Source organism: Urocampus carinirostris, chromosome 5 (genome assembly GCF_059441175.1).
Source record: "Urocampus carinirostris isolate Australia breed hairy pipefish chromosome 5, RoL_Ucar_1.0, whole genome shotgun sequence".
Classification (NCBI taxonomy): Eukaryota; Metazoa; Chordata; class Actinopteri; order Syngnathiformes; family Syngnathidae; genus Urocampus; species Urocampus carinirostris.
The window spans coordinates 34,315,374-34,340,529 of NC_142353.1; the positions used below are offsets into that span (position 1 = coordinate 34,315,374).

General features: G+C 39.1%; 2 protein-coding genes across 5 annotated transcripts in view; one reads left to right on the top strand and one right to left on the bottom strand.

Annotated features, from left to right (window-relative positions):
• The window catches only part of LOC148366120 (cyclin-G1-like), a 20,043-nt gene extending 15,142 nt beyond the window's left edge, over positions 1-4,901 (bottom strand). The window contains exons 1-3 of one of the 3 annotated variants that reach the window (XM_088336548.1): positions 4,884-4,901; positions 3,605-3,722; positions 3,395-3,526 (exon numbers count right to left, since the gene is read on the bottom strand). In XM_088336548.1, coding sequence (XP_088192674.1) covers positions 3,395-3,526; positions 3,605-3,721 — 249 coding nt within the window. In that variant the 5' untranslated portion in view covers position 3,722; positions 4,884-4,901. Of the gene's footprint in view, positions 1-3,394; positions 3,527-3,604; positions 3,780-4,038; positions 4,152-4,883 lie in introns of those variants that run through there. The other 2 variants (XM_088336547.1, XM_088336546.1) reach the window with 2 other exon arrangements.
• Positions 4,521-23,818, top strand: LOC148366121 (uncharacterized). Of its 2 annotated transcripts, none has more exons than XM_088336544.1 (17): positions 4,521-4,777; positions 4,876-4,933; positions 6,727-6,821; positions 6,890-6,987; positions 7,148-7,203; positions 8,755-8,865; positions 8,933-8,960; positions 9,847-10,087; positions 11,549-11,745; positions 13,567-13,725; positions 13,798-13,890; positions 15,732-15,842; positions 18,649-18,758; positions 20,966-21,010; positions 21,087-21,112; positions 21,253-21,377; positions 21,461-23,818. In XM_088336544.1, exons 1-16 carry the CDS (start codon positions 4,747-4,749, stop codon positions 21,369-21,371), a joined length of 1,578 nt encoding a protein of 525 aa, XP_088192670.1. In that variant the 5' UTR covers positions 4,521-4,746; the 3' UTR covers positions 21,372-21,377; positions 21,461-23,818. The 2 variants fall into 2 exon arrangements, with proteins under 2 accessions (XP_088192670.1, XP_088192671.1); XM_088336545.1 differs by having other exon boundaries at positions 18,652-18,758.
• Positions 23,819-25,156: the final 1,338 nt, after the last annotated feature.

Consider the following 25,156-nt stretch of genomic DNA (forward strand, 5'->3'; position numbering starts at 1 on the left):
AAAATAAGTGAAACTCGAAAACTTTGCTTTAGTGAAAAATGTATGCTGGGTCCTTATATTCCTCTTTAACTCTTCAACTTTTTGTATCTTCTGCTTTGCATTCAGGTTTTTCAGCTTTCCGTTGAAGGATTTTATAGATTTTACTAGAAAGGATCTTATACAATTAAATACAAGTTACATTTATCGAGTGCAATGAAGATTTTCACTGAGTGGGCTTGAGGTCACGCTGTTCCAAATTCGGAATGTTTTGGCCGGGGAATTTTGATGACAGGACTCTGACGAAGGACGTCAGGCATTGTTTTGATAAGCGCTCTGCTGTTATGAGTTTTTCAGACATCGAGGCGAGGGGGTGGAGCCCACGTGGGGGCTTTCATTGGCACGCCCATGGGGGGAGCCGACACACCAGCTTGCGGAAAAAACGTGGGCAGAGGAATAAAGGCAAAAGATCGAGAGAGGAGGCTTGACGGAGACTCGAGCGACACTAATTTGGCTAGTTCGGTCATATATTCGATGGAGTTCACTTAGCTAAATGATTTAAGAAATTAAATCTGCCCCATGTGGAAATGCTGGTCTCTTGTTCATTTTTCCATCAAGAAACGAGCGCACATTGTTAGGAGAATGAGATCTGTAGTTTGAGAGTTATCAGCCTTTCATAGAGCTGCGCTATTGTAGCATATGTTTAAAAGATTATGTCACGGGTCAAATATAATTGCACGTTGGCCCGCGGGCCATGAGTTTGACACCTATGGTGTAGAGTAACTACACTGCCACTAATACATTCCCCTAACCTTTTCCAACTACTGTCTCTGCCACCACCACAAAAGACCCACAATTCTTTAACAGGAAGTGACCAGACTCTCCAGTCGTCATGACCGGTACAAGCAGGGGACCAAAATATGTAACGTTTCACACAATGCTTATTAAGGGATCGGGGAAGTCAGGGCGAGAGGAAAAAGACAGCGATCTGGTGCTCGCTGGCCAGAAGGAGCGGGAAGCCCTCGCGAACGAAGCGTGGTCAGAGATTAGAACAAGTCAGGCAGCCGGGACGAGCGGAAAGTTAGGGATCAGGGATCGATACAGGAAACTGAATCGGGCAGGATACAGGTAGCCGGGACAGGAGAACGGAGCTTGGATCAAGGATCGATACAGGAAACATAATCAGGATACGGGTAGCAGGGACAGAAGAACGGAGCTTGGAACGGGGATCGATACAGGAAACAGAATCATGATACAGGTAGCCGGGACAGGAGAACGGAGCTTGGATCGATGATCGATACAGGAAACATAATCAGGATTTGGGTAGCAGGGACAGGAGAACGGAGTTTGGATCGGGGATCAATAAAAGAAACAGAATCAGGATATGGGTAGCCGGGACAGGAGAATGGAGCTTGGATCGATACAGGAAACAGGTCGGGATCAAAACGCGAGCCAGAGTCAAAAGTGCTTGCCCTGCATGCGCTAAGGTTCGCAGACAGACTGACCAAGAGTGAACGAGAATGACGTGTTTAAATAGGAGGAGGACTGATTAGGGAACGAGTGGCAGCTGGGGCTGAACGAGTGAGCGCAGGTAAGAGCAATTGGCAAATCAGGACCCCAGTTGTATAATAAAGATTTGAAACCCAGAGGTGTTAAATTTGTAATCAAAAGATTAATGATTTGCATATATATCAGGTTTCATGCCAGAGGATTTATTTAAATGTGGGTCTGAATAAAATTTTGCATATTAACACTTAATCCACCAATTGGAGAACTTTATTTAGAAAAGGTTCAACGGGACACGCCCCCGGTGACTGACATCAACAGCTTTTAAAAGAGAGGCGTGAACACCTTTCTGGCTCTCTTATTCTTCACATGCGCTCAACGGGGAGACCTTTTTGGCCTTTGTCCCCTATGCAAAATGGGGACAAAGAAGGCCAGCATCCACAGTCTTGTCCTGGCAAAATACCCAGCCTGGCTCAAGTTCCTCTTTTCCCTTTCCATCAGCTGAAAAGGGCATGATGTATTCAAAGTAAGGGATAGAGAGGCTTTTCTGCGGAGGGGGACTGCACCATGTGGCCGCCCCATACACACATACAGTTGTTGTTGTCTTTAATCTTACTTTTGAAACAATTTTACTTCTCATGTAAATAAAATATAGTTTGTTAGAATTAAAACATGTGCATTATTCATTTGTATGTCTGTGTATTTTTATTTTGGACCGATAAAACATTTTCACTAACAATAGACTGCAAAATTGATAATTTAAAGCTAATTACAATATCTTTAGAGTAGGGGTGTCAATCAGGCCCGCTAAGGGATTGAATCCGGCCTGCGAGAAAACGCTGAGGGAAGCACAAGAGAAAAACGAGCAGCAGGTTGAAATTTGTCCACTTGATGTTGCCAAAGCCAGGTGCCTCTCACAAAAGCTGCAAATGTATTTGTTTCTTTCTCTCTCTCTCACTCTCGCTCTCCTTCTCCCTTTTTCTCTCACTCTCTCTTTCACTCTCTCTGTCTCTCTTTTTCTTTTTTTGTTCCTCTTTGTATCTTTATCTGTTTCTTTTTACCTTATTTTGTTCTCACTTCCTTTCTTCCTTTTCGCTCTCTCTCTTGCTTCCTCCTTCTCTTTCTCCCCTTCTCTCTTTCTCTCTTTCACTCCTTCTATTTTTCTTTGGATTTCTTTTTTCTCTCTTTCTTTCCACCTCGCTCACTATTTCTCTTTTAATCTCTTTTGTTTATCACATTATCTCTCTCTCTCTTTTCTCTCTCTCTCTCTATCTATCTCTCTTTCTCCCTTTCTTTTTTTGTCCCACCTTATTTCTTTTTCTCTCCCTCTCTTTCTCTTCTTCCTCTCTCCTTTTCATTCTCTCTAATCTACTAGTCCGCTGGGTGAGCTGTCACAGCACCCCACGCCGGTAGCGGTGGAAAGAAGCACTACATTACCGTCCTGTACTCGGAAAAAGGTGCACAACACAAAATCTAACTTAAAGCAATGTCCGTTTTTTCGACATCCTGAAAAAAATGTTCGTATGTACCGTTGTTCGTAACTCAAATGTTCGTAAGTAGGGGGAGCGTCTGTCTAATTTAAAGCAATTTTCTTTTCATAGGATAATGCCATACAGACTTGTGCCAGCTGTCAATAATAATGAGGTAAGAAGAAATGCAATGGCAAAGCGAAGCCACCAGAAAGCAATGTCGGTGTCATTTTAAACCAGACTTGTTGAGGAACATGGCAACAATATCAAGCATTTGCAGGCACTTCAATCGAATTCAAAATCTTTTCAATCCTTGACACAACATTAAAATTCAATCATCTTCAAAGATTTCAAGCACCCGTACGAACCCTGGTTATTGACAAGGGCAGTTCGACCCAAAGATAAACATTCTGTGTTTGCTGTGGGGTTGTCGACCATCTTACCTTCACCACAGTGATAAAGCGATCGAACAAATTGACAGCTCGGATGAACGTTTGAGTGCTGTAGCCAAAGAAGCTGGTAAGACTCCACAACTCTTCCACTTTGGCGTCTCTGCATTTTGCTGACACGGCGCTCTGAGGATCAAAAGTTATATTTGCATTTCCAAGCAGTACAAACAAAGCCAACAGCAAAAAAGTGGGTGAGTGGGCTACCTTGGAGGACTCCATCATCTTCAAAGCTGACCTGCAGGGAAGAAAAGTGCCTTCTCTTGCACAGCAGGACTTCAGCTCCTTTACAAGGACCTTGTCCAGTCCTCCATGATCCCTCATTCTTGAAAAGAACATTGCATTACCAGTCAGAGCTCCGTGATTCATGCAATAACACAACAAGTGTGTACATGTGTGAAGGAGGAGGGTCAGAGAAGCGTTTTAATGCCTTCCGTCAGGCCACTCCTGCAGGGTGTCATGTATCACTTGAATACCGTCACCAACGCCCCCTAAAAACGGTGCTTCATTTTTAACCTCATAAAATATGTGCGTTACTAAAAAAACAGTAAAAGCAAAGTAAAACGGAAAACTACAAAATACCTCGCATTTTAAACAAAGTTGCAAAGGTCGTCAAAATGCAAAAGGGTTCAATTATTTACCTAAGATAAGAAAGCTGCCTCAAGGTGGAAATATTTCATGTATGCACGTGCATCGTTAAAACAAAATTGATTGCGGCAATAAACCATGCGTGAGGCGTGCATGATTGCTCAACACTGGACGGAGTAAACAAGCACGGGTGTGTTAAGGAACTACACTACCCACCTTGCATTGCGAAGACTACCTCCGCATAAATTCTGTATTTGCCAAATGGAAAAAAAATACTTTTTTATTGTTTGTATTTTATAAGAATGAAAAAATAATTGATGGAAGTGTTACAAAAAAACACGAGCTTAGTTAACCATTTGGCACAATCTAGTTTAAAACAAAACGTTGGTCCCGTTTCCGGCACAAGATGGCGGTATAGTTTCGCAATGCTACGTCACTAATCTAAAGTAAGAATATTTAAAAAGTGCCCACGACAACTTTTATTCGATTGCGAGGTTTTCTTTTGATTAAAATCACTAAACACACTCACAAAATCTTGGATTTGCAAAATTATGCATGAATGAAGTTATGAACTTTGCCAAGAGCTGTAAGTTGCAACGAAGACTACGCCATTATTGTAGTTCCCATGGTAATGGGCGTAAAGTCAGGGTTAGCGCTGGGTTTTGTTGTATTTTTAGTGATATTTAACTCACGAATGTATAAATGAGACGTTGTGTTTTACATATAAACATACATGTGACATAGCATCGCGGCTTTGCGCAATGGAGCCACATAGAGAAGATACAGTAGCTGGTGAGTTGTTGTATATAGCCTGCTTGGCTAATTGTAGCCTAGCCAAAACAACAGTAGTTTTTCCCCAAATATCAAAATATGTTCTTTTTGCTTCCCAGATACTCACGACGACGTTTCTGAGCTGAGGTTCAACAGTTTTGCGTTGGAGGAGTTAAGGTTTCGACTTTTTGTTTTTCTTCTTTGAACTTTTCCTACCTTCTGGATTGGCACGTGCAATGAGTCATATATTTATTGAATAAATGTTCCAACAAACCACCAGACGCGTACAAAAAAACCCCTAGAAATATTCGTGTTGTGAAATGCATCTTTTCATTCCCCTCTTTTTGTATTCACTCAACAGTATTCCTTCGATGTCGGTGATTAATCCATACCTGTCAAGCTCCAGGGCTCCATGCCCTTACAAACTGTCGTATTTTCCCTTACAAAATAATCTTACACCATATTTCTTTTTCAAACGTGTTTATTTATGTAGTTTAACATGTCATATTGTACATGTGTTTCGTAACAGCGTAACTAAAATATCCCTTAATAACAATTTAAATTTACATTTTTAAATAAAGATATTTTGGGGAGGAAAAAATGAGTTGGCATTGCTATTTTGTAAACCAAACCACAATATCAACCATTGATGCTTGTACAGTATTTTAAATTTCAAACAGACTATTTAACAAGGACAGAAAATACAAACCTTTGGAGCCTTGTGACTGGGAAACACATTTTTCATAAGCCTTGTGAAGTGATCGGCAACTGTTGGAGGTATGTTGGGCTGTGCGATGAAATGGCAAAACATCACTTCTGCAGCTGTTGAGGAGTCTTCAGGTGTAGTGCCTAATTTCGACTCCTCTGCAAAATCCGCCCCCCCCTTGCGTGAACACGCATTCTGCTGCGCTTCCGACAATAGCTTTATTGTTTTAATAAGCTTATTATATAGAATACGATCGCTATTGTCGGAAGCGCAGCAGAATGCGCGTTCACGCGAGGGAGTGGGGGATTTTGCTGGGGAGTCGAACTTAGGCACTACAGCGGCAGACGCATGCACACAGTATCATCAATCGCTCGCTTCGTTTGCAACGGAAAAAAACGATACAGAGATAGAGGCAACCGCGGCAAGCTCGTTTGACTTGAATGATTTGCCGTTTCATGATGGTCGGTGTATACCGGATCGTAGCCATAATTGAGAAATTTGCGTTTTTCCGTACAGATTTTCTTGTACGCTGTACACGTCTTAAAATGCATAATAACCGTACTTTGTACAGCGAAAAACGTACAGCTTGACAGGTATGCTAATCCGTTCCATAAGGCGAGGCTCGTGGTTTGAGGTGTCCTCAAAAGTGAAAGTGTTAACAACGAGTTGCTTTTTTCCCCACAGTCCCTATCTGCTTTTATCTTTCTTTTACTTAAGTTAGGTTGTGGTCGGTTGCCATGGCGCCCAGCTGGCACCGCCTCTTGACACCGACTGACTCGCGTTTTCTGATTACTCCTGTGGGTACTTAAACATGCTCTTTTGAACTGTGCTTTGCCGGATCGTTGTTGAAAACTTGTTTATGCTTGGTTATACTTGTTGTGCTTGTTGGACTTTGTTGCACTTCGTTGTAACATTCTGAGAGATTCCTGCAAGTTCTGTTTGATTCTGGAAATGCCCTAGTTTGTAGTTTTGCCTGTGTTTGACCCGTTTTGTTTTTTGGTCTGGTCCGTTTGTGTTTTGGACAACTTTTCTTTCGCAATTAAAGTGTGAGGACGTCTACGCAAATGAGTTCCTACTTCCTGCTTCTTGATCCGTTTTATGACAGGTGTACAGTATAAAGTAGGTAATATTGAACTCACATTATCATAGCATATAATGCAGAGGGGGGAAATATGTTTGTCAATCGTGATTATTTGTGTGACAATCCTCTCCAGAAAGTTCCTAATCGTGAGAGCCCTCATAACAAAGTTTATTTTTCTATTAGTGAGGGGGTGGACAGGTGCACAGAAGAAACCCATAGACTGCAAAAGGAGGTGAAGGAAGCAACCATGGAGAGGCTCTGCAGCACACCCAAACACGGTAATACAACTTGACAATGGTTGGAAAAATTCTGTGAAGGTTGTCTATAAACTTGCTTTCTTCTTTAGCCGTTCCAGCTTTGGGCAGAAGATCAACACACCAGGAATGCCAAAGGAAAGTTGGAACCAAGGTCCGACAAACTGAGGATGTCGTGCATAATAGTGAGGTCAGTAAAAATGTTTTCATTAGGAGTTTATTAGTAAACAATATACATCCCAAACTGATCTGATTTCACATATCTTTGACATAATCATATTTGCCGTAAGGCATCAATTTTCAATACCACAAAATACAGGGACGCATAATTTTTGTTTTCTGTGTTTCAGCAACCAGTTGGACACGTAATAAGGCAAAGAGACCTTTGGCATGGTCAAAAAGACAGGTAAATGCCAACCTACAGCATTTGTTTCACATATAATGCACATTATAAATATTCAAAGGTCATGGTACAGTATATGAAAAAACGACACTAAGATGATTGTTTTTCCTCTACAGTAGACTCCCGGGATAAGCGATCGCGCCTGAAAACGTTTTTTACTTTACAGTGTGAAATAAGATGTTTTTTCGGCTCCTCTTTGGGACAGTTTACTCACTATGCGACATCAACAACATATTGTTACGCCTGCCAAAAAACAATGTCCAGTTTTGGGGTGCAGTGCATGACTGAGCGAGTTACCTCTCTAAGATGCATCTATGGTATAAGTTAATGTCATATAAAATGCTGGTCTGCTATTGGTTTGCGTTATGGCATCATGAAAATGTGGATATGCTATGGGCTGAGCTACTTCCCACTTTGTCTTTCTCTTCATTCAGTTCAGAATCTCGAGTGTTATGGAAAGACGATATGAGTTGGTGATACAATTTTGTATTTCTTTGTACTGTATGTATTTGCTTGGAGGAATGCTCAAGGGATATGCAAAACATGATAACCATGAAACGAAGCTTGTGATTATCAAGAAATCCGAAAAAAAAGGCTCACAAATCGCTACATTTGCTAGGTTGCATGGCCGTATCGCCGATTAAAGCAAGGAAATCTTCTGTTATGACAATCCAAGGAAGTTTTAATATCCTTTTCATTTTTAATCGGCGTTGCACTCAACCCTGTTACTGGTTTTATATATATATATATATATATATATATATATATATATATATATATATATATATATATATATAAAATGTTTTTTTTTTTAACATCTTCTTTTATCATCTGTGTTCCAGCCATGGAGGACATTAGGGTTGAGGAAACGAAGCAGGGGGAGAGGGGGGAAGAGTGATTTCACACGAGTGGTCAAAGTTTTCGTTTATTGAAAGATAAAAATGGTGAAAGTAAGAATATATATAGTAAATATAGTACAAATGCCACCGAAATCCCCAAAATAACCTAAAAAAGATAAGTTTATTCGAGCGCATCTATGAGAGACACGTGCCACACAAGCAGTTTGACAGAGAGTGCAATGAGGATTTTATCCAGAAGATGGCATAGTAGAATATTTTGGAGTTACAGACACCATCTTTAGCATATATATTTATTTATAATGTAATTTAATCATAAGCACATATAGCACACAGAAGTAGTACTTACGTTGTTTTATTTTTTTTATTTCAATAATTTTATCTAGGTTACCGGGGTTCCGAGAGCATCGGCTGTTTAACATTGGTTTCTATCTCCTGTTACACAGCCATTTAAATTTGCAATACCCACCTCAGAACGGATTAATTGAATCACACACACATGTTTTTTATTTGTATTGAATCCCAAATAAAAAGCAGGTGTTCCTGTTGGTTTTGTAGGTCACATTAATTGTGGAATCCTGGCAAGCAGGAATAGATTGTTAAAACTGTTTCATTTTTATATTTTAGCACATGGTTGTGTGTTTTTTTCTACCAAAAACCAAAATAATGGTTTGGACTATTTCTCTTGTCCTGTTAGAATAAAAGAACTAGTTACAAGTGTTGACCACGAGGTGGCGATGTTGAATCACAAACTGGACTCATCTAAAGACAGCGCTCTTCGCATTGGCTCTCAGTTTAAGCTTCTGAGGTAAATATGAAGGTGTATGACTTTTGCCTCTTATCACAACGTTTTAAAATTGAAAATATATTTTCAGGACATCATTGCAACAGCAGCAGCAGCCGGTTAGTGAACTCCATTTGACCTGGTCACCCTTTTAAGATATGTATTTGTAATGAGGTAGACTCAATATGAATGAATGGCCTTGATTGTTAATATACAAGTACAGCGAAATTACAGGGCTTTTCATTTCAGTGCTTGTAAAACAAATTAAAATCGTAAAATATGGGGATTATAAGGTGAGCAGATTCACTCAATTACCTAATATTATGTAGTTTCTTACCAACTTTTGGATATATTTGAACTATTCAGTTGAAAGGTGGGGTGTGTCATTTGAGGTGTCCTTAAAAATGTTGAAAGTTAAATATTTTCTCTATTAAGTGTGTGGTAACAATGCCTAACCGAGTTCAAAGAGCCATTTTCTGCCATGTCTATATTTTTGTATCTTACTTTTGGTAGAGCTTTTTGAGGCAAAACACATTAGGTGGGAGGAATGAGGGGGTGTGCTAGGATGAGATGTCATGCTTGCCCACACTGTTTTATTTATTTCTATTTGTCAGTGTAGCACGAAAATGGTGAAAGTAAGAAGAAGGCCTGCTTCTAGTAGAGTCCAAACGCTCACGTAATCCCTCAAATAGATGAAAAAGAAGAGTTTATTTGAGAGTGTCTAAGAAATGCACATATTTGCACGCGTACGATGAATGAACTGGTTGTGGCCTGGCTTCAAGTCAGGAGATGGCGGCAGAAATGAACAAAGTTCCAAATTCCACATACGCCCTTTTAAAAATTAATATTTATCTTGTATTTAATTTTAAATTACTTTTTTGTTGTTGATAATTACTCAAGGAATTTATCAGAAAACATCTCTTGAATTGGATCCCAATCTGAAGTCTATCATGTCTGCAGCACATTACTATTTGTTTGACTACTGCATGAAATCTACATTTACAGCCCTTCTGCCAACTAGAAGAAGCTCAGGGACAGCAAAAGGCCATTTTGGCTAATAAAGAAAACCTAAAACCTGAAGTGGAGGACCAAAACAAGATGGTTGAGATGCTCCGGTGTCAGCTGGAGCAGAGCAACAAGACAATCTGTGCCCTTCACAGAAAGAATGCTCACCTCAGTGCACAGATGCAGCAGATCTATAGAGAGCATGCACAGAGTCCGAAGAAGCAGCATCTTTCCATCACTGGTAGGTTTTACCCCGCGACTAATATTGTTTTTGGAGCAAATAGCATTGATAATCAGCCGTAGTGCCATGGCACACTAGATTTAGACTTGTCTTTGTTGTTATTGATAACAAATAGTGAACATTGTTTACAACAAGATTAGACCGAAAACTCCAGAATATGTAATAAAGTATAAAAATAAGATAATAACAATGTAGGCTCAAATAGGCACAAATATTCACAGGGAGACTGGCCTAAGTTGTAAGTGCATGAGAACAAAAGCGCAGCGAAAAGTTGGGCAATGACTTTTAGGAGCTACATATTTCCAAAACAAGTGGAGAAATACATTATAAATACTCTTTTTTTTTTCTATACGTAGACAGGGTGTGTATCTTTGGACTATCTCGTGTATGTGTTTAGGGTGGTAATTGCCCTAGGGAGAAACTATCTCGTAGCCTGTTAGTCCTTGTTATAAGGGACCTATAGCGTCTGCCAGAGGCCATCAGGTCTAAGAAGCAGTGGCCAGGGTGAGAGGAGTCCTTTATAATGTTGCGGTAAGATGGCAATGTTCTCTGGACTGGGCAGTGAGCAGCCATTGATTTTCTGGGCTGTGGTGATGACTTTATTTAAGGTAATGCAATGATCAAGTGTTTAGCAGGAAACGACCTAACTACCTACTGTGTGTGTGTGTGTGTGTGTGTGTGTGTGTGTGTGTGTGTGTGTGTGTGTGTGTGTGTGTGTGTGTGTGTGTGTGTGTGTGTGTGTGTGTGTGTGTGTGTGTGTGTGTGTGTGTGTGTGTGTGTGTGTGTGTGTGTGTGAAAATCGTATTAAAGAAAATTTTAAACTAATGCCTTTGCTTAATGAAGGTTGAGAAACGTTTGCCAGTGTGTACTGCTGTCCTATAATTTTTTTAATTTATTATTTTGTAACAAGTAGTTTTTCCTGGCATACCAAAAGTTAGAATTATTACTTTAGCATTAAAAATAACTCTTACTCATAATTCACCACATCTTTCTCACATTAATAAGTTGTTTTTCGTCCTCTGCAAATACTTTAATGCTAGAAATGACTCAACAATAAATCTTAATAATTATGTACTGCTGACTCTCTTTGGCGCACGTAACTGTTATGTTAATGGCTCCCATATAAATAAAAGGAAATTAATAAAAACTGTTATTTTCAAACATTTTCTGTTATTTTCAAACATTTTAATTATTGTATGCATCTGTTTTTGTAAAAGAGTCGACTACTGTATATGATTCCTGTTTTCATGTATCCCAATAATTTTGCACAGTTACTACCAACCCTCCTTGTAACGGTATTTCCAAAGTGTCCCTTGAAGTCCCTTATGACAAATGTTTCCTGGCATTGATAAACAAAGAAGCAAATGTATTACCTTATCAGCCAATTCCTTTTTTAATGTGTGTAAACTTCCTTCATTTACATTCCTGTTTGTATGTGTTTTTGTATCTATGCTGCTTTAGAGGAGCACAGAGGGCGGGAACCTCACCACAGTTGCTTCTGCGACAAACACCACAACATTATTGTGGCTCTCCAAATCAAGCTGAAGAGCACTCGGATGGAGCTGGACCAGGTCAGGAGCGCATTTGAAGGGGGCCATACGAATATTCTCCAGGCCCGAGTCAAACATCTGGAGGAGATACTGGAGAAAATAAATAAGGTGAATGAATGATAGTCACTCCCTACCCAATAAGACAGTATAGACTCCAACTTCATTCCACTGAAAGCTTTGATCGAGTTTTTGTCCTTCTGGTTCTCCAACCAAGTGCAGCCAGTCCATTAGAACTGGCATATGATTAAAAAATAGTTAACTGGCTGACTGGCACCTGTCCTGCGAGTTGTTCTCCCATAGATGTAAGATATTTTAAAAGGATTATAAGGGACCCTTTTTTCAATTAGGCACAGAGCTTGTAGTGTTTCTCCCCGCAATCATGCAGCTATGTTCCAAAATATTCCACGCGCCATGGATCTCGAGGAATTATTATTCAAAGAAGACTGTTTGATCTCATACCTCCTTGAGCTGTGACGTCACCAAGACAACGGAAACCGAAAATAAATGTGCGTCCCGTTGAAAAACACAGCAATTGTAGTAATCAGCAAAAACATAGCAGACTTTCAGCTTGGAATAATTAGAATTTGCTTAGCGTTTCGTGGGGGGGCTTCTGTGCATTTTTTATTGCAGCCTCTTTTAACCTTTTGTTGCATTTGCAGGCATGTGAATTGTGAATTTGTTTGATGCGCTCAAATAAAATGTTTCCTTTTCATCTTTTTGGGGTTTGCGGTATTATTTGAACTGTATTTGAAACAGTAATTTTCTTACTTTCACCATTTTCATTTGAGAATCAAAGAAAACTACCAGCACGTGCCCAGAATCACTGTCCTCCCTTATTCCAGTGTAATGCGCTCCCTGCCTGGAACCCCGATGATTAAAGTAAGAAAAAAGCAAATAGATAGATAGATAGATAGATAGATACTTTATTCATCCCCGAAGGGAAATTCACTTTTCCAGCAGCATCCCTAAGCTGAGAACAATCGATAACTGAGAACAATCAAAAATAACACGGGAGCTGCTGGAGTGGCTGCCATTCGTGAATTGAATCATGTACAAGAAACGATTCAATCTGAATCATGTACAAACAAACAAACAATTGAATCATGTACAACAAACAAACAAAATATTTATGTTTCAATAAGTGGAGTGTTAATAAAATGGGGGGAAAATAATTTCTGATACTGATATAACCAGGTAAAACTAATTTTAAGTTACCTGTCCAAATGAATGTTGTGCCATCTCACCTTTCCCACTCTCTCTGCTCGCTCCTGAAACTTTATCAAATAGTCCAAAATTTTACCTCATCTTCTCCGCTCACCTCGTCGTCCTCTTCTCCTTCCACTTCGCACTACAGAGACTTTTTAGCTGAGCCGTCTCTTAATATGCTAATAAAAGACAAAAGAAACTAAATATGAATAAAATGACGAAATTTTGTGCAGGCTTGGGGAGTAACGGAACACATGGAACGGCAAAAATGATGATGGCAAGCTGTTTGGATTTAGGTGCAGTGGGGAAAATTACAAAGGCTCTTTGAACTTAGTTGGGCAGTGTTAACAAATACTAAATGGAGAAAATTATTGATTTCAAACTTTTTAAGGACACATCAAACCACGCACCCCACCTTTAAAAAGTACTTGATTTTTTTTTGGTACTGGATACAGTTTTGCTTAACTTAGCTTTTGTTAAAAAAGACTGGCTTTAATTTGTTATCATAAATCACCTTTACTGCTTATGTGTCCTCACAATCAAATATAAAATTTGGGGTTTCCTAAAGGCTCGGTTCTGCAAATAAAATTAGTTGTAAGGGCTCGGGCTGGGTCCGGCTTTTACACCCTTGGGCATGAGTTAGGCTGGATATTTTGTAGGCCCAATCTTACTTCTGATCTAACTCAGAAATCGATCTACTCTACTTGTGGGCTTTGTTATTAGGAGCGGGCCTACCAAAACGCAGAAAGCCAACGGCAGGCACAAGACCTGGCCTTGGTCCGGCAAGAGAAGCGTCAACTGGCCTGCGAGCTGGACGTCATCCTCTCCAAGGAAAAACATTTGAGAGAGCAGATCAGTGAGCTTGAGGCTGTCCTTCATAAGGTGACGCACGACATGCACACTTTCGTTTTCCTTCAAATAGCTTTGTTTCATGACCCTTGTTTTGTTTTGAAGATGACCAAAGGCTTCACGAACTGTCAGGAATTCATCCAGTTGAAGGAGCAAGAGTTCTTGCGTCTCAAGCTCAAACACATCTTAGACTTGAAGGTAGAAACGCAATTTAGGCTGTAGACACCTGAGATTTTTGAGACTTCCACATGCTTTAAAACGGACCCTTGTTCTCAAGTAAATGGATCTCGTTTAACTGTTTACGTTTTCAATCTCCTTAATTTATATGACCCCCCTAGTAGCCCTGGAAGAAATAATATATTAATCTTGTTGCATCTTTACAGAGTTATGGTTAGGCTCAGTAGTTCTCAAAAACCTATACTTTTACATGTACCCCTAGAGGTAGGTGAAAGAACTTCAGGTGGTATGTGAAATTTTAAAAATTCAACAAAAAAGACACATTGATATTAAAATGTTTTAGAAGTACTGTAATAATAATAAGTTCGTTTTTCTTTTTTTTACATGATACGACATAAAATAATTACTTCAGAAAAATATGAGTGCACTCTTATACTGTGATTGGGTAAGTAACGAGATAATTTACTTTACTTGAATTTTTATCCTTTTTCTATACTAAACAAGATGAAACCATGTTTTAATTAACATTTGTTATAAAGCAAGAGAAATAATCTAAAAAATCAGACGCATTATCAAATATGGCAAGTGGCACATAACTTTCTTAATTTAAATCTATACAATTTGCTAATGTAAGGGGGGGGAACTTTTCCCCCCTTAATTATTTTCCTATTTTATTTTTCCTTCAGGAAATATTAAAATTGAAATAAGACACTTCTGCCATTTTAAGGAATTTTGAAATTTATATATTTTGTTCTTTTATCAGGGAAAAATTGAAAAAAAAAAATAGGAAAAAATAAAAAGTGGTGTTTTCTAGCTATTATAAAACACATTTTTAAACACATTCGAATAGGAAAAATAAAATATGCCAACGAGGCAAGTTTAAAGAGGACATGTACTGTTAATGTTAATTAGATCTGTATTTACTTATTTATCTTTTTGGTCAAATATAAATATCAAATATGTCAAATATCAAATATATAGAATGATTCTCTATAGTCGAGTCAGTTAAGGTAATGACAGTGGTTTGTATGAGTGCTTACAATCCTTAAAAATGCTTGAATTTTAGTTTAATGATGTGTTTGAAAAGTGCTTGAACTTTGTGTGAAATGCTTGTAAATGCTTGAATTTCTTGCCATGTTTCCTGGCAGTCTGACTGGATAGAGCACAATTTAAATGAAGAAAAATAGGTTTGTCTGCTTGAAAATGGCGTCGACAAGCCTGCTCCCGTGGCTTAGCTTTGCCATCGCATTTTTCTTACCTTGCGACTAACAGCAGCTGGCATTAGTTTGAACGGCGTTGCCATGTGGAGCGTCAGCGCCTCCTACGTGTCGCGCCCAAGAGGCAAGTTAAGGGACCAAGATCCTGGGTATTGGTGTAGTTGGAAAATTAGCTTTGAAAGGGCTTGAATTGTGCTTGAATATGGCTATGAAAAAGATGTACGAAGCCTTTAATGATTGTTTTATATTTATTTTATTTATTCATATTTGATATCCTTAACTATAAAGCTTAACAGGCAGACCACGAGTTAGTGTTACCAAGCAAAACAAATATTAATAACTGCTAGTCTATCGAATATGCAAAATTTAACCAAATGTCAAAGCCCCCTTCTCAGATGAATTCCAAGACTTGAATTTCTCATGGGAATCTAAAACTTTCCCAGGCTACATAAAACCTCATTGACAGACACTATGCAGGTTCACAAGAACAACCTTACCTCACTCTGATTTTTGCTTATATATCCCAGATTAGTGAGGCCTCACCCTTGTAGGGGTACTGTAAACTAAACATAGATAAATAAACCCTCTCCCATGCCTCCACTGGACATACTGAGGAACGCAGTGTGCGTTTTTTACCCCCCGAAGGAATTTCCAGGTGAAGATGAAACTCCACCTGGAATAGATGCCCCGATCCCATCTGTTGCACTCAGTGATCCTCGTCCCTCTACGCGGGACTCCTGCAACGCCCGGATTGAGGTAACACACTGCATTTATCCTGTTGTTTATCTTGGCCCACACATGGATCAGCACATCTGCTTGATGTCATAAGAAATGTATGATATTTTACAGTCAAAGTCCTCCGTTTTTCGGACAGCCTAATGAACCAGGCATTATTTCAGACAGGCTATACAACCTGTCGCAATAGTTATAATAATCCAAGCAAGAGATGATAAGAAAAAGGAGAGCCATAGTACCACACAGTGTACGGACACTGCCCTACTCACGAACGAGACAGGGTCCGGACGATCGTTCTTAAGTTGAATTTGTTCGTAAGTTGCCGCAGTGTTATATTTTTTATGTTTAAGCTTTATATAGTATATGTATGTTTCAGGCTTGTATAAGTAACCTGTATTGTTTTCAGGGTTGGGTAGGGTTACTTTAACTTGATTACTTTCAATTACTTTTGGATTACTCCAATTCCAAATAAGCTAATAAAAGACAAAAGAAACTAAATATGAATAAAATTACTAAATTTTGTGCAGGCTTGGGGAGTAACGGAATACATGGAACGGCAAAAATGATGTTGGCAAGCTGTTTGGATTTATTTTCATTTCGTTTCTGTCGCATTTTATGTTAGTTTTGCCGGAGATCAAAGAGATCAAAGCCAGGAGAGAAAGCTTACCACCTGTTGTGAGTCATCATTTTATTCATGTTTAGTTTCTTTTGTCTTTTATTAGCATATTTGGTATTGGAGTAATCCAAAAGTAATTGAAAGTAATCAAGTTAAAGTGACCCTACCCAACCCTGATTGTTTTGTACTAAAAAAATAAAAGATTCATAAAACAGTTTGCTCTATAAAGATAAATAAAGTTAAATGTAACTTACTTTTCGAAGATAATCTTCAAGAGGTCCTCCTCCGTGTTAGAGAGTGGCCACAAAAAAGCGATCCAACCATTTTCTCAACCGCATCAAACTTTCTTATTCCACTTTCACTTCAATAGAAACAGCTCGCCTCTTTACACTTTACACCAACCGTACTGAATGGATGCACGAGATATTAAACAATAAAAATGTCAACGTTCTTAGCGCGCTGGAGATACAGTACAGAATGTTTACACACGAACGAGGAGGAGGAAGCCGGATTTCTTCTTCGGGGTGGATGCTGGGTGACGTCTCACAGCGCCACATGCCGGTAGTGGCGGAAAGAAGCACTACAGTACTGTCCTGTACTTGAAAAAATGTGCACACAATACAAAATCTAACTTACAGCAATGTCTGGAATATTTTTCGACATCCCGAAAAAAATGTTCGTATCTACTGTTTTTTCTTAAGTCGAATGTTCGTAAGTAGGGGAGCGTCTGTGTAACGAAAGCATAAGCTCACCACAGGGATATCCTCTGCAAAATGGAAATTATTGCTGTAGCTCTTTGCTACAGTGTTTTTCTTTTCCATCACATTTTGGTCGAGTTCTATGTTATTACAATGTTTTGAAAAAGTAACATTTTAAAGGGACGTTGTGTAATATTTGGTGCTTCCTAGTGGTATTAAAAACACTTTCATTCAGTAAAAAAATTGATTTGAATACTAGGCAAAAATACCTTAAATATCATACAAAAGTTATTTTTTGTAACAAATTATAGGTTGAGAAATGTGTATATTTTTTACATTGTTGAAATAGAACATTGCATCACCACAAACCAAATCGGCATGAAACAATCAAACAACAATACAAAGTTAACCATTCATCTTGCGGCTACGCTGTGCTCTTTGGCACCGGTTTTCGTTCACATTAGACAATACACTACCATCTAGTGGTCAAATATTACACACTGGGGCTTTAGGAAGTGTTATTTTCCTTATCAGATATTTTGTATTACCAATATTTTGTTGGTGTTTTAATTGCATTTCCAATCATTTTAATCAGAGGAAGGGTTTTTGAGGATACCTTGTAAACCTGCAGGTTTTTGTCTATTTATCTAAGCTTTTGCCTCTCTTTTTCTCACTCTCCTTGTTCTCTCTTGCCTCTTTCATCTATTTCTCTCCCATTCACCCCTTTCTTTCCCTCTCACATCTTTCTCTCTCGCTTACTATTCTCTATTTCTATCACTGTTTTATTTTTCCCTCTCTGGCCCAGCTCTCTCAACCCTCTCACGCTTGCCCCTTCACTTTGGCCCCTTTCTCTCTTTTGTTCTACCGCACTTTTCTCTCTTAACTTTCTCTCGCCTCCTTCCCTCCTGCCCCTTTATCTCTCTCCCTTTGAACTGTTCGCTCTTTATAATCCCCCTCCTTCTCGCCTCTCTCTTTCTCTCTCTCGTCCTGCTCTTTCTCTTGCCTCTTGCCCCGATCTCTCATCTCTCTCCCTCTCGCCCTGTTCTCTCTTTCTATCGCCCCCTGCCTCTCGGTTTTTTTTCTTTCCCTCTCTCAATCCTCTCTTTTTTCCCTTTTGCCCCTGACTCTTCCTCCTCCCTCTCTATCCTCTCCTCCTCTCTCCATTTATTTTGCTCCCAACTCTCTCTTACACTCCCCCCTCTCCATGTACCCCTCTATCTCTCTCTCTTTTCTCCACCTATTTCCCAACTAACTTACTTTCCTCCCTCTCTCTTTTCTCTCACATTTCCCTCTCTCTCTCTCTCTCTCTCTCTCTCTCTCTCTCTCTCTCTCTCTCTCTCTCTCTCTCTCTCTCTCTCTCTCTCTCTCTCTCTCTCTCTCTCTCTCTCTCTCTCTCTCTCTCTCTCTCTCTCTCTCTCTCTCTCTCTCTCTCTCTCTCCCCCCCCCCCCCCCCCCTGCCCATTTAATCTATTTTACTTAACGTAATATACGCATTATGACATTTCTCACCAAGCAGGAGAGCCACGCCCGGTACCGACTCTCACAGGATCTTGGAGGGCCACACATCAACAAAGCCGCCCTCAGGAGGAGGTCCACACCGGCGAAATCGCACAAACCGGCATTGTACGTGCCCCTCCCCTCCATACACTAGGAGGATTAGCTTTGTTCCCAGGCTAGGCTGGGGTCACATACACACAAAAAAAATGTGATGTGACAAAGTTGAAGAAAGAGGAACTCTTTGTATGAAAGTGGGTGGAGGGGAATGTCAGTTTGCAAGATTACACAGTCAAAAGCAACCTGAAAACCTTTCCCATAGGAATTGCTGTTCTGTTCATAAAACCCAGGCGGATTCTGTGAGAGTTCAAAGCAGGGATGGCAAATTTTGGTTCGTGTGCTCACTCGTAACTCACTCACTACCAATGTCGACTAAAGACATGGAAAATCAGTTCCCATTGACACCTTAAAGTCTTCAAAACTCCTTTTTCCATTTTAGTAATATGAATAAAGGTTTTAGTGGTTAAATCTAATATGTTCATTTTTTCAGTTGTTCACATATTTTTTCTTATTAACTGATTTACAATTATTGAAAGACGTCAAAAATATGTTCTCAATTTGGTGCCATTGACTGATATAGACGTATAGTCTCCACTCAAGTATTCTGGCTATGAAGGAACTAAGCTAGAAGTCAATGATTTGTTGACAATTCATCAATTTTTTATGTCGATTACCAATTCTCGACTTAGTTCTTAAATGAACTGAGCTGGAGGTCAATAAGTTGTGGTTTACTTTTGTTAACTATTCATCAAATATTTTTGTCATTACTCATTCTCTACCAATAATGGCTAATGATGACAACTGTTTGTTCTGAATTTAGTGCCATTGATGGTTTTAGATGTCATTCCTCCATTTTTGTCCATTTAAGTAAGCGATAAATTAACTACCGTAAAATCCGGACTATAGAGCGCACCTGATTATAAGCCGCACGCACAACATTTTGCGGACATTATTGGTTTTGTCCTTTCACAAGCCGCACCTGTATATAAGCCGCATGCGTCAACATTTAAACATGTACCACTGTCACAAGTTTATCCCAAACATGACTTTAGGTGCCGCGATTGTAACTGCAAATATTGTACTCAATCCATCCACCACAATCGGCAACATGAACGGAAAATGATACCGGTAGTTAGAATTTAATGAAAACCTTTAATGTCCAGGTCCCGTTGAAAGTAATCCAACAAAAAAAATGTGATATTCCAAAGTTAAGGGTGGAAAAAATATATATCCACTATTGTCCGCTGCAACATCAAAGAGATTTAACTCAGCTTTACCCCACTTCCCGTCAGCCCGCGTTTGCTCTGCCCCTTCTTTTTGATTCGCTCGTAGAAAACATATCGTAATAAGTCTCTAAAATAAATACATTACAAAAACATACAGTTGCAAATACATATTATACATGGTTACACATATTTACAAAGAAAGACGGTACACTGAGAGTTTTCAAAGCTTTAATAATAATAATATAACTTTCATCCCAAACCGTGCCTGTGAAAGGTACCACCACGCTACTCCTAACACGCTCGCAACGCATAAAGCGTAGCTGTTAAAAAAAGTCGTACCGCAATTGCGAAATTCACGGTAAACCGTCCTCGTCTTTCTCTTCATAACTGTCGCCATCAAGGGCGTCTTCCTCATAATCGGAACGAACCTCTGTCCTCTGTCATACGGACAATTTGAACATAAACTAAGAGGATGCAGTCTACCTCGGAGCACAATTCCACCGGTCTAAATTTTACCTTTTGTACTCAAGTGCCGGTGGTGGCCGTTAGAAAAATTACATAAATTGGCCGCTTCACTAAATAAGCCGCAGGGCTGAACATTTGGGAAAAAAGTAGCGGCTTATAGTCCGGAATTTACGGTAAGCTGCAAGCGAATGAGTTAAAGGTGTTGTGCGCGATTTGAAAAGCTAAGGCTACAATCATGACTTAAAACCAGAAGATGGCGAAAGAGCTGCATGTGATTTGCGTGCAAGTACATGATATTTCTCGATGCGCTCAAATTCGCTCTTCCTTTTTCATCTTTTAGGGGGTTTGTTCCGCCCCAAACAGGCCTGATAAAAGCAAAAGGGCGCAATGGAAAATAACTCAGTTGGGCATTCTTAACACATACTTACTATTGTAAAATATTTAACTTTCAACTTTTTAGGGAAATCTCAAACTATGCACCACAGTTTTAAGCAGGCCCAAAATTATTTTACATCTAAATAGAGATTGTTTACTAGGTGAATCAATATAATATGCATTTTTAACACAATGCTGTATTTCCTATAGCATCCAGCAAGCCAAAGCAACCCGCCGGAGGACAACATGCGGCAGGTAAAAACTCATGACCTTTAGCCTATGTGGTAGCTAACTAAGCCTCTAACGTCGTATTTCTTTCCCTTCCCCCCAGTGAAACGACCACTGACACAATAGAGAGTAAGCGGTCGCCTTGATATCTTACCTAACGCATGCCTCCTAATAGATCATCTCTCCGAGAGGGAACAGAACAACAAATCATTGCTATTTTACACTAAACCGTCATTGGTTTTAACAATATTTTTTCATGGATGCTGCAGGTCACATTCGGTCACGTCCGATGACCGAGACACAGAACACTTTCTACCCGAGGCGGCGGGCATCAGGTGGCAAGTCACCTGTGTATATGCTTTTGACATCTGACCCAGGACTCTGCTAAAATACTGTAAGTTGGTAGAGTGTTATGATTGTGTGCATATAGACGCCTACAAAAGTTAGCTTTTAAATGTTTTGTCTTATGTCTTGCAGAAATCGACAATCCCATGCAAGATGATGTTGAATGAAAGCCATACAGTCTTTATTTTTGCAAGCCATAATTGCAATTAGGGCAGCCCGGCAGCGCAGTGGTTAGCGCGGGTGCGGCATAGTTCTGAGGTCATGGGATGAAACCTTCCTGTGTGGAGTTTGCATGTTCTCCCCGTGCTTGCGTGGGTTTCCTCTGGGCACTCAGGTTTCCTCCCACATTCCAAAAACATGCATGTCAGGTTGATTGGGCGGTCCAAATTTTCCCTAGGTGTGGATGAGTGAGTTGTCTGTCCCTGTGTGCCCTGCGACTGGCTGGCAACCAGTTCAGGGTGTCCCCTGCCCACTGCCCGAAGATAGCTGGGATGAGCTGCAGTGCCCCCGCGACCCTTCTGTGGAAAACCGGTGCAGATAATGGAATATGGACAAGGGAAATTAGGTGTATTTAAACTACAATGGATCTTAGACCATATCTCCAGCAGCGAATGGGTTTAAAAAAAAAATAGTTTCGAACAAAAACTAATGAAACCGCAATCAATAAATGTAACAAAATAGTTGTTAGAGACTTACTTGACTGTGCTTATTTTTTTATGAGACTCCCATGTTGTCTCTTGGTGGATTCTGGAGTTCAGTCACTAAATGAGGACCATATTATTTAATGATGCTCTTCTGCGTCACTAAGGTTAAACCGGCTCGCGAGTCATTTGTCCTTCAAACTTAACACAACTGTTTAATTGATTTCTTATCATAAAAAAACAGTTGATATGCTGATTGTGGTTCAAGGCCCCTACCATCCCCCCATTCGGGACACGGTGTACCGACAACCAACGATAAGACCCAAAGCAGAAAGAAAAGGGCAAATGTTTGCAAAGAGTCGTCTGGCTTTTTGTGTGCGTTAATGTGTGTTTTGTACGGCAAGTTTAAGAAAACACTGGAGGGAATTAGACGAATGTTTTGTGTGAAGGGGGTCACCTCAGGCTAAGCGTTAGCATGTCTGAAAAGGAAGTGCATCGCCGTTTCATCCTCTCGTAGGATGTTGAGGTCTTGTCGTTGTTTTGTCTGCTGTGTAGGCCGCTTTTATCGTCCCTGTCTGTGCAGTTTGTAGATTAGTCGTGAATTAAAACAAACATTTGAGGATTTGAGTTGTAAAATTAAAAAAACAAACACTGTGTGCACAGTTGGGGTCTTTGTTTACATCTTGTGTATCTCGGAACAATACATATTGTGTATGTCGTAACAACTGCTTAATTATATTACAAAGCTTATTTTTTTGTAGGATGCATTCTCCATTATCCAATATTTTTTGCTGTTCATTGACCTTCCCTTTGGTTGACTTTATTTTGTTTATAATTTAAGTTACTACCATTAGTTTTCCTCATCTGGTGTTGTAAGTGAGATAGTTTATGATAACTAGCAATGTTTTGTTATTAGCACTTGAAAAATGTATCAATCAGGTTAAAATTGAAATTTGCTGATTGAGCTAAAGATATTCATAAATATTTGTTTTTATTCATGTAGGAATTATGACAAAATCCACCTATTTGCCGGTATTCTTTCTATCACGTCATTCTTGGTACTGACAGGGTTCGTACGTGTGCTGGAAATCCTTGTTTGAATGTTTGAATTTTGATGTTGTGTTTTAAAAGTTCGAAAAGTGCTAGAAATGTGCATGAAGTGCTTGTAAATGCTCAAAATTATAGCCATGTTTCTCGACAGACTGACTCAATAGATTGCGCATTAAAGTTAAATGTGTTTTTATGCCAATAAGTTTAATGTACAAAATATGGGGCTCAGATCACCATTTCATATTTACAGCAGCTTAGTTGAAACATAAATTAAACCTTAGAAGAAATGACTTTCCTTGCTAGCACTCACTTTAAATACATCGTTACTGTTCTTGGGATCAATAAAAATAATGATAACGACAACTAATCATTAACTGTTATTAACAATTTAATAGTTTATCATTTTTCTTTGAATGGTACTGGAGAAATTGGAAAATTGCCTTTGAAAGTGCTTGAATTTCTCCATGAATAAGTTGGACTAACCCTGTGCTGTATTTTCTGTGGGGGTCCTGGGGTCTTTATTCCCAAACATAACCTTATAATTTCTGAAAATAATTTGCTCCGGCTACCACCTTTTTGACCTGTTGCCCTCTGGTCCCTCATAGCGAGGACAAACAGGCCAGAGAGAGCTTCTTCCCCAGGGCCATAACAACCCTAAACAAGCGTACAAAAGTGTAAAAACAACTTGTGACAATTTTGTTTGTTTTCCCATGTTTTATTTTTGCTTAATGAAACTGTATTACAAACTGTAATTGTGAATTACATATATTTTTGATTTTAAATTAATGCTGCCAAATGCTATTGGACTTGTTTTTATTGCACTATTGTTACAATGCGCTAGTCTTTTGCATTATTATAACTTAGGCCATTTTTTCTAAGCACTACATTGTAATTGTTTTTTTGCCCATCATCCGTATAGTCTTTTCTCTTTTTTCTCTTCGATGTCTTACCCTGCCATGTCTAACCTCGTTGCATACAATGTTTTTACAGTGGTATCAATGACAATCAGGACTATTCTATTCTAAAACCGTTTTTTTCCTCACTGTACAGGACTGTCTCAGAAAAAGTTTGAATCGTATGACTGAATCTGTAACAGAATTTTAAAAACTTAAGTCATTTGTTCTGGATTTAATAGAGATTAACTGAAATAATGAGAATCTTTTGTGGTTTTAATATTGCTGATTATAGCTTACAGTCTACTAGTATAGTTTTTTAATGAAATTCTTATATTTAGAGATAGGATATTTGAGTGTTTGCAATATCTTTGTCATTTTGTAATCAAAATAACATTTTTTTTAATTGCATTACTGAAAAGAAACAACTTTTGTAGTTGAATTGATGTTTTTCTTCCACGTGGCATAATTGACAAATCACCTGAAAGGTAAAAATATATGATGGGTTGAAGCCATTATTATAATTATTTCTTTAGTCAAATTCGAACTGATCACATGGTTTAAATCATAAAATGTATTAAGTTATTTTTTTCATCCCTTCCTTACTCTCTAGCAAACGTATGGTCAAAAAACCTGGGAAAAATAATTTTATTCACATTTAAAGTTGTGCAATTAGTTTCTGTAATGAATGTATTCGTACCGCTGCAATTACAGTGTAAGTTTTAGCCCAACAAGGAGATCCTGGTCCTCCTAAAGCTAAGACAAAAGTGCTGCTTGGGTAGAAAATTGCTGTGCTTTACAGTTGGATAACTTTATTAAATGTACCCCTGTGTGTACTTTAAGGACAAAATGCTGCTAATGCATTAAGTAAGTTGTGGTACTGACTCCAGTGCAACAGCTGCAGCGGCTATAAATGAACCGGGAATGTCCCACGTAAACTGATGGACCCTGTGTTTAATCGGATCCATGTGATGTCCCCTTGACTACCAAATCACGTTATCCGCCATCTTCTTCAATGCCCGTTAGATAAAAGCATAAATGAAAAAAAATAAGTATGAAATCAAAGAAAGGAAATCGAATTGTACTTGCAACAGAATCTCAAAACTGCATTCTTTTAAATTTAGCCCCCAATAACTTGGTCATATTTCCACATTTCAGGCTTCAAAGAATCAACAACATGTGAGAGACAATCGTGAAGTGGAACCAAATGTTTTGTTGTATTTACAACAACAAAAAGGTGGGTG

Bases quoted from the DNA above. Each gene is read 5' to 3' on its own strand.
- LOC148366121 (XM_088336544.1), top strand. From the start codon at position 4,747: ATGGAGCCACATAGAGAAGATACAGTAGCTG. The intron at 11,746-13,566 runs GTGAATGAATGA...CTTTGTTATTAG, and splicing joins TACTGGAGAAAATAAATAAG to GAGCGGGCCTACCAAAACGC. The intron at 13,726-13,797 runs GTGACGCACGAC...TTTGTTTTGAAG, and splicing joins TTGAGGCTGTCCTTCATAAG to ATGACCAAAGGCTTCACGAA.